The sequence below is a fragment of the Psammomys obesus genome, unplaced genomic scaffold (genome assembly GCF_907164565.1).
Source record: "Psammomys obesus unplaced genomic scaffold, mPsaObe1.curated_primary_1811, whole genome shotgun sequence".
Lineage (NCBI taxonomy): Eukaryota > Metazoa > Chordata > Mammalia > Rodentia > Muridae > Psammomys > Psammomys obesus.
The window spans coordinates 20,862-30,580 of NW_026590200.1; the positions used below are offsets into that span (position 1 = coordinate 20,862).

A 9,719-nucleotide genomic window follows, 5' to 3' on the forward strand; every position below is an offset into this window, starting at 1 on the left:
GTAAACCTAACTAAGACACTCCCTTCTCACCCCCTGTGAGCCCCTAACTCAGTGCCTAATCTCTGTGGTTATGTGGATTGTAGCACTCCTTCCAATTTCAGTTAGTGTGTTATGTGTGTATGTAAGAGAGAGTGTATGTGTACGTGTGTGCTGTTCATGTCTTGAATTATTTTCATTATTTTATTCACTGTCTGTGTTTTCAGACCTCGTTAAAAGATTTACTCATATCCTCTTTAAACTCCTTGAATATATTCAAGATAGATATTTGATTTTGAAGTCCTTGCCTAATGTAGGGTTACTGAGCTGTGGTGGGGGCTTATTTGTCTTGGCTGTTGGCAGTTGGAGTTGTTGTAGGAGCTCAGGAAAAATAGGTTACAGTAATACAAAGAATGTACCTAGAGAGACAGAGATGGACGTGCGAGGAGAACTCTGGGTCTGTAGCAGAGTGAGAGTCCTCGGCTAATAAGGTAGGCGGGAGGAAAGAAACCTGCAAGCAGGCTGCCACAGGACTGTGGAGAAGGTAGAAGAGATCATAATGAAGGACCAAAAAAGAGTGAAACTACCTACCTGGTTCCCGAGCCAGTGTGGCCGCTGGGGAAGAATGTTTCTAGATTTTGTTGGCTGACAAAAGTAAAGAGGATGAGCTAAAAGGGAGGGCTGAGAGGGTCAACAGAAGGAAAGCTGAATCTGCATCAAGGTTCCCCGGAGTTCCCAGGGACTAGTGGTAGAGAGGTAGAAGGGCCTCCTGCAAGCAGCAGCCTGAATTTTTTTTATTTATTTATTTTACCTGCTTAATTTTATAGCCGAAACGAGGAGAATGAGGCCTCATATTAGCAAGATGAAGAAAATTAAAGATATTGAGCAGAAATAAAATAAGGAATAAAAAAATAATGACAGGATAATGGTTCTATCTTTTGAATGTATAAATAAAGCTTTTATAGACTAAAAAAAAACATTTTTATTTGCCTGTTTCATAGAGAACACAGTAACTTTTAAAAATGAGACAAATACAGCTAATATGGAAGGAAGTACTCTTCAGTTTACAAAGACAGGGTTAAAGAGTCACACACCAAAGCTGTCTTCTTAGCTCTGATGCTTTAGTGTTGCTTTAAATTCCCTAGTGGAAGATAAATGCTAATTAATATCAGAATCCACTTTTTCATTTTCAAAGCAGAACTGTCCAGTGGAATTGCAATGAGAGTTTATTTGTGTATTTCCAATGCTAAGCGAAGGCCTACTACAGAAAAAGAAAATGAGCTAGGCATGATGGTACTAATATCACCCCAACTCTGCAAGAGGCCAAGAGAATGAGAAAGGGAAACTCCCCACACTATGCATTCAACATAAGAAATTTCTGTCTTTTAAGAGAAAAGGTAAATGATTGAAATAGCTTACTTATTAAGAGACCTCTAGGACCGTGTTAGAGAGAAATGAATGCTATTGGACAAAGGAAAGCAACGTTGCTAAGATAAAAGTTACCATGTTCATAAGTGCCACCCCATGTCTGCTTCCTGCCTTGGGGTATCCAGCCTCATTGTGCACTGAGCTAGAAGGAGAGAAGCAAAGCTGGAGTGGGTGGGTGCAATGCAGAGTCTCAGGAGATGCTGACGACACAAGAAACAGCCTTCTAGGGAGACAGCTTCAGTGAGGCAGCTCATTTAATTGGAAGAAACAAAGGCTATTTTAACCTTTAGGGTGTGGTTAGGGCTATCTGGATGAGTGTTCATCATTGGCCAAGGCTAGGATAACGAACGAGGATGCCTCATTTCCAGGAGGAGGAATTCCAAGTGCTGATGAACAGTATAAGTTGAAAGGAAGTTTAACCTTGCTGCCGGGCTATGTGACCTCTTCCTGGTGCGGGGAGGGGAAGGCAAGGATGGGGACAAGGCTAGGCGTGCCAGGGCATGTAGGCTTGGGACAGGAAGGGAGCAGTCCTACTCTTGATGATCTCAATATGAGATTTTTCAGGGCATGGGCACACCTCAGCTTCACCCTTGCTCCAGAATGGCTCTCCTGGTCACACGGATTCCCAGTCTTACATCTCCCCGTTTCTGTTTTATAAAATGGGGGTTTCATCATGGTCATCAGCCTCTAAGTTGAAGAATGGTTTGATATTTGACCAGAACCTGGTTTGTAGTGACTCTGGCAATGTGGCTTACTTGCTATCTTAGAAATTGACTAAAGCAGGGAGCTAGAAGGGGGAAAAAGCCAAGCTACCAGAGTGTGTGAGTACCATGGGGTAGGGCTATTACAAACATTGTGTGCCCAGAGATGTTGCTGGAGATCTTTGAGCATTTGTACGTTTGTTTTTTTTTTTTTTTCATCAGTCGAGGCTATGTGACCTCCAGGGGGGGGGGGGGGGGGGGAAGATAGGGGTGCAGAGCTACATTTACCAGAGCAGGAAGGTAGTGGTCCTACTCCTACAGCTCTCTGAATGAAATTTCCAGTGTTTGGACACATCTCAATCTCACTCTTGCTTCAGATGGTCTCCCCCAGTTGTTTGGCTACCTGGCCCCACAAGCAAGTGAAAAGATTGTGGGCCAAGCCTGCTCAAATGGCTTTGGCAAGTCACTTAAAATTAATGTGTTTAAATTTTATTTAGAAAATAACCTAACAATAGTTTCCTTTGTATGGACTATTGTGAGAAGTAGAGGACAACAGATAGTAAGGTGATTTATAGACACTTGTACTTTTATATACACATGCATACTATGCATCTGTAATATATATATTTATATATTTATAAATGTATTATATTTATGTATATTTATAATAATATATAAATGTACATAAATAAATTTATGAGTATATATATATATATATATATATGACATAGAGAAATCATATGAAGATTGTCTCTACTGTCCCACCATAAGTCGTCTTAGCTTCAACACAGGGAGTGCTCCAAAAGCTTCTCCCAAGCTCATCTTTGGTTCTATCATATCCCATGCTGGGCACAAAGTGTTATGTGAAATTTAGCTGAACATAAACATTTATTCACTTCAGAGAGAGCACCAAAAACAGCTTAAAGCTGATTCCACATACTTGTAACTTGGACAGCCAGTGAGTTCATTATGATTATAATGAACATATATAGAATATATGTACATGTCTGTGTATTCTACCTGCACAAGGTATTTCACTGATTTAATGATGACCAAATATTACTGAGCAATGGAAACACCACATGACTAGTTAGAATACAGTCTATTGGTGTCTTTGATTTGTTAAGTTCATAAGATGTGTTTCCATTTATAACAAGAACCTAGGTGACACTTGTGGAACACCACGCTCTAGACATGATATAGCTGGTGCCCTTTTGAGCTCTCAGCACCTGAATAAAGTTGGCTTGGCTGGAGCTGGATCAAGGGTAGAGGCAATCAATGTTTTTCTCCCTGAGGGTTTATGATTGGTTCACTATTATTGCTAGGATAGAGCCCTTTTCTTCAGTGGTATAGCCATTCACAAGTTGCCCATATTTCTCAAAGTATTCCTTTACCCATGCTAACCATAATGAACTCACTGGCTGACCAAGTTACATGTACATGGAATCATCTTTCATCTGTTTTTGGTTCCCTATCTGGAGTGAATAAGTGTTTGTTTGTGTTTTCAGATAAACTTCACATAATACTTTGTACCCAGGATGAGATGTGACAGAACCAAAGATAAGTTTGGGAGAAGCTCTTGGAGTACTTCTCTCTGCTGGAGCTAAGCTATCTTATGGTGGGGCATTTGTGTAGACAATCTCAATATTGTCATCTTTCCCTATGTTGTACAGAAGGTCATGAGTCCTTGGCACACTAAGAGTTACTGTGGGAAAAACACATGCAACTAATATTATCTCATCTGAAGGATGGCTGTGTGGCATGGAATGGCATGCCTTCTTCATAAATGTAGCCCTACTATGTGATCATAAGGGTGTCTTCAAAACAACTGGTGGGCAACAGAATATGTTACAATCTCTGAAAGTAGCACATATAAGACAGGACTTTACTGAGGCAGCATGTGACATCAATTGCATGGCCGTTGCGCTAGGCGATAAGACTGAAGCTGAGCTACCCCAGAAGGAGCTTGCCTGGATAGGGGAAGAATGACAATGAGAAACAGACATCAGCCTCTGCATTAACCTTAGAACTATCAGGAAAAGTGAAAATGAGGAAGGTGAAAAAGACAATGCTGGATTACTATCTCTCATGGTGGGGTTGGGGTCATAAAAGAAAGAATACACATTAGATCTATGTAACATGTATCATAATCATGTATCAGTCAGGGTTCTCCAGAGGAACAGAATGCAATGAATATAGACACTCTAATTTGTATATGATTTATTATGTGGTTTGTGGTCTGGCTAGTCCTTGTCTCCCTGTGGAAAAGCCAAGAACTTGTAGTTAGTTGTTCAATCCGTGAGGATAGATGTTTCTGCTGGTCTTCACTTCAGTCTACACTGGCATCCTGAGAAAGAAGTTTCTAATGCCAGTAAAGGAATGCATCAGGATGGATGCACTTGATGTGAGAGTGAGAACAATCAAAAAGTGAAAACTTCCTTATTCTCTGATCTCTTACATGGATTTCCATGAGAAGGTAGAGCCCACATTTAGGATGGGTCTTGCCACCTCAAATGATCCTGTCAAGAAAATTCCTCACCTTGAATGCCCAGCTGCTTAAGTTTTAGTTGATTCCAGATAGAGTCAACTTGACAATCAAGATTGACCATCACAAGTCTCTTCTTTAAGATAAGATTTGAACCCATGCAAAAAAATACAAACCGAAGAGGCGCAGAGTTGGAGAGAAGTAACAGGTGGTGCCCCTCAATCTGACTTTTAATATAAAGGGAGGGAAAATCCATCGATGTAGCGTGATAGCATGTAGGTTGGGCTTATAATAATGAGCTATACAGGAAGCTGATAATCAAGGAATATTTTGCCTTTAACCTGCTTAAACTGGAAAGAAGCAAGAAATAGGAGACTCTCACAGCACAGCTCATGAGGTTGTGAGACATAGGAGAAGATGGGATCAGTCAGAGTGCTGAAGTGTGGAAATTGAATAAGCCAAAGGTTTCATGATCTGAGACAACAACACAAGGAACTCACGGTTATTACTAGCTGATGTATCCATGGATATCAGCTACTTGTGGTCATCAGACCTTATTACTGAAGACATTGTACACTTTGGTTGCAGGACATAGAGAAATGAAGCTAGGGTTGAGATGGAAATTTTCCTACTTCCTGGATAGCTTTTCTAGTGTCAGAAGGTACATGCAGGCTGCTGGGCAAGAAATACCAGCAGCAGTCCTTTTCAGCTAGAGACCGTACATGCTAGAGACTACCACTATGCCAGGCAAGACATGTCCATTCGTACAGTCATGGGTGTAACTGTCGGCTTTCTCACTGGCCTTAAGACCTAATCCACAGAAGAGAATTCACCTCTGATAAGCAAGTCCAGCCAAAAGCTGATGGCTGGGGAGGTCACAGGCCCTACGAGAAAAGCTCCTGTCACTATTTTACTAAATGAATGTGATGTGCCTGTCAAAGTGTCTTTTAAGCACTTATGCTTACATTCATTCATATCACTGTTGTCATCCTTGTTCAAGTAAACATCTATATGCAGTGGGCGCCAGTTACTACAGAGACTGACAACTGGTCAAAAAATACCGAGAAAATGAGACTGTTGAAGATGTACCTCTAAAAGAGACATCTAAATCACTCCCTCCAAGCCTCAGGAAGCATCCCAGAAGAGGGGCTGAAATGATGTAAGAACCGGAGAAAGAGTTAGAGTGCAATAGAATGCTGTCCTCCACGAATGACATGGCCATCGCCTCTTTGAACATTTAGTAGACCTGATTACCTGCATGAGATTCAAAAGAGATTGGGCCATTGATGTCTGTAATGGAAAGAAGAGACCCGACCCTTTCCTGAATAGATACAATTGGTTAATGGTTACTGGGAAAGACATTTTCTTTTCTTCAGCTGTTCAGGAACTCGTAAGTTACCCCTGCTTCTGTAAACCACCCATCACTCATTCTCCTATAAGTGGTCCTAATTAAACTCATGTACTCATCAAGCTAGACTTAAATGGAATCGTTTCTATGACCTGACATCGGTGACATACGTGAGTGGGTAAATGCTTGTATGTTTCCTTAGGAAAAGTTCATGCAACAAATTGCTATTTCTGCTCCATATATCACCAAGAGCAATTTGCTAAGCTGTTTAATGATAATAAATGGGAAATATGTCCCCTTTGCCATTGTATTTCTTATCAGTAAACAATAAATGTTTGTTAATAGTACATGAAGTACCTCACAGAAATGTGCCAGTTTTCTTCGAAACCATAAATGATTTTGATGCATTGTCTTTAGATTCCAAAATTGACATTGCAGAACTAGGTCCCTGGGGCAAGGGAACAGCATGATTAGAGGCAAGATCTAAGTCTGTGTTGTTAGCTTTGGCTGTGTACATTTGAAACTGTTTGGAATGTGCTCTGTGAGGAGAGAGCATTGGAGCATGTCAAAAGAGCCTTCTCATCCTCTGAAAACAACTGTGACCTTCAGATATTATCTCACACTGAGGAGGAGTCTGTCCCCAATAGGTTCATCCTCCACATCCCAGTGGGCTGAGTAGGAAAAACAACTTTATCTCTTTTGCCCTTCCTCCCAGGATCATAGTCTTTGTTTTCAATATAACAAAATAATGAATAAATGCAAATTATTTAATTCAAAAGAAAACATACCTCCAGTGAACCTCCACATGTCCTCCCTCCCACTCTCCTGGAGTGGGTATCATGGCTCTGACTATAGCCAGGTAAACACCAATTGCAGGCCTGAACACATTTACACCTAGCCTGGGAGTCACCCTCCATACTTCATTTTTCCATCAGGGGACAAGGATGTGAAGTAGAAACAGAAAACCCATAAGCCAAGTCACTTAAGAAGAGCTCAGACAATGGTTCATTGAATCCAAGAACAAAATAATAAATTACAGTGACAACCATCCACATCATATCATGATGAGAGTGGTATTTGAGAATAGCACAGAAACTAAGAAAAGTTGACAAGAATGTGGAGAAACTGAGACCTGCACACTGGCATGAGGCTGTGGATGATGTTGCTAGGGTAGGGCTGTGAATTATGTTTTAGGGGTTGGGACTGTGTTTATGTTTTAGGAATGATGACTGTGGGGTGGAACTCTGAGTTATGTTTTAGGGGTTGGGACTGTGAATGATGACTGTGGGTTGGTTTGGGACTGTGAATTTGCTGGGTGGCACTGTGAATGATGTCACCCATGCAGGAAGCAAAATAGCAGCGCCTGGATTAGCATGTGCTCTAGCAATTCAGTTTCTTAATATCTACCCAAAAGAATTGAAATCAAACACTCAAAGAAGTATTTTATACCAGTGTCGATTAGGCCGTTACTAACCATAGCCAAACGATGGAAACAGCTCAGGTGCTTAGCCATTCATTGCTGAACAATTAAAGCATGGCATCCACATGAGGCATAGCATCACGCTGCCTTAAATAGTTATCACATGCTACAGCAAAGAGGAACCTGGAGAACATTACGCTAAGTGAAATAAGTCAGTCACAAAAGTTCAAACACTGTATGACTCTACCTGTGGCACATACAGCATCAGGTTTTAAAAGTGAAAAATGGGATGATTGTGTGCAGAGGTTAAGGGGAAGAGGGAAACGGGGTAGTGAGTTTTGTCCTGTAGGCTAGATGAATGGTGGCGATGGCAATACAATATGTTACTGATAATACTGAACTGTACGCTCTGGCATGCTGTGATGGTAAATTTTGCTGTGTGTATTTTTACGCTGATTTTTAAAAGAAACTTCATCTGAGCAAGTTGACATCGAATAAAAAGAAGACATTACTCGGGATGCAGGTTGTGAATACATCCAGTTTTTATTGGCCACCTCTCCTCCTCTTGCCCCAGTGCCTATAGTTTCCCAATAGGACAGAACATGGCTCAAGCTGCCAACCACAACCTTGGTCAACTATTACCTGACCTAAAATAGGAACAGAGATTTAAGGATATCCTGACTACACCTGGATGAAACTTTACAGTCTAGTGAAGCACTTGCTAAATGGACGGTGTTAGGGGCAGTGAATTATAGGAAGTCAGTCTAGGCTCCAGTGGGTGAAAACAGGAAACAAAAACAGCAAAAGGCTTCAAGGAAGAGGTATTGAAAGTCAGGTACAATTTCGGATCCTAGGAAACAGGTGAGAAATAATTCAGGCTGAGGCAGCCTCAGCAGAGGTAAGGGCATCTGGGGGCTCTGAAGAGGGACACCCAGGGAGTGTCCTAGTGGCCAAGCTGGTCTAGTTAGAATTAAAGCTGTGTGCAGAGGAGGAGTGAGACATACGGCTGGAATGATGCCCGGACTCAGGTGTGGAACCCAAGATGACAGTCAAGGAGTTTGGACAACAGCTTTGAAGCAGGAAACACCTCAGTGAACATATTCTAAAGAACCTGAGGCAGGAGCATTTGGGCTACACTTTGTTTAAAAGTAGGCTCCCTTTGCTCCAGCATACGCCCCACCTTTCATGCCACCATAGGCATTTCCTTCATCTCCACAACCACCCTGTGACCCTGAAAAGGCATCACCAGATCCGCAGCTGCCATTATTCTCCTGCCCTTGGCTGCAGCTATATGGGCCACAGCTTGGGCCTTCAGTATCCAGGTGGTGTGGGTTAGATTCATTACAGCCTAGCTCTTGGCGGTAGGGAACTGGGTTGGGACCAGAGCAGGGACTGGGGCAGCGAATGGGCTCCCCACAAGGCTCTGGGCTGGAACAGGGAGCTGGACGTGGCACTGGTTCTGGCTGTGGACGCGGGCATGGCTCTGGATTCTCACAGTGAACCGGGCGAGGACGAGGCACTGGGCGTGGTGCTGGCCGTGGCACTGGTTGAGGAGCTGAACATGGTTCTGGATACAGAGAGGGTTCTGAAAATCTCCGCAGAGGAGGACATGGGCGGGGTTCTGGACTTGGGCATGGCTCTGGGCGAGGACATGGACGTGGTGCGGGAACTGGGCACCGCTGCCATGATGGCTCTGGAGACGGGTCTCGACGCTGTGGCCCACAAGACCTTGGGAATGGGCGTGGTATTGAGCGTGGCCTCAGATCTGGACAGGAGACACCCCAAGAGGGTTGCCGGCCACAGCTCTGGGATCTTCCTCTGATGGGAGGAATCTGGACAGGACACCTCTGCGGGGGAACCTGCCTGGGACAGCAGGGGGAAGAAATCTCTATCCTGCACCTGGGTCCACATCTCTGAGAACAGCCTGAAGGGCGGCCCCGAGGAGGACAGTGGCTGCCGTAGATGGGCTCTGAGCGGCGGGGTGGAGTGCAGTAGTTGTAGGAGCCTGAAGAGCACCGGGATGGCAGGCAGCTGCTGTAATAAGGCTCAGAGCGTCTTGGCGGGGAGCAGCTGCGGTAAGAAGGCTGAAGCTGACGTGGAGGGAGGCATCTGCTGGCGCTCTGAGACCGACGCTGCTGCGAGGTAAAGCTTCCATAGGAGCCCTGGGGCTGGCATTGAGGCGCACAGGTGCTGAATGAAGAGCGCTGCTGGGAGGAGCAGTTGCGGTAGGATGCCCGGGATTGGAATTGGGAGTTGCAGCTGCCATAGGAAACCTGTGACTGGCGCTGGGGGCCGCAGCTGCTGTAGGAGGGCCCGGACTGGCGCTGGGGGCCGCAGCTGCTGTAGGAGGGCCCGGACTGG

The 9,719-nt window shown here is 43.9% G+C and overlaps 1 protein-coding gene across 1 annotated transcript in view; it reads right to left on the bottom strand.

The window, feature by feature from the left end:
- Positions 1-8,500: 8,500 nt before the first annotated feature.
- The window catches only part of Kprp (keratinocyte proline rich protein), a 1,908-nt gene continuing 689 nt past the window's right edge, over positions 8,501-9,719 (bottom strand). Inside the window, exon 2 of the mRNA XM_055606693.1 lies at positions 8,501-9,563. Coding sequence (XP_055462668.1) covers positions 8,501-9,563 — 1,063 coding nt within the window. The remainder of the gene's footprint in view (positions 9,564-9,719) is intronic.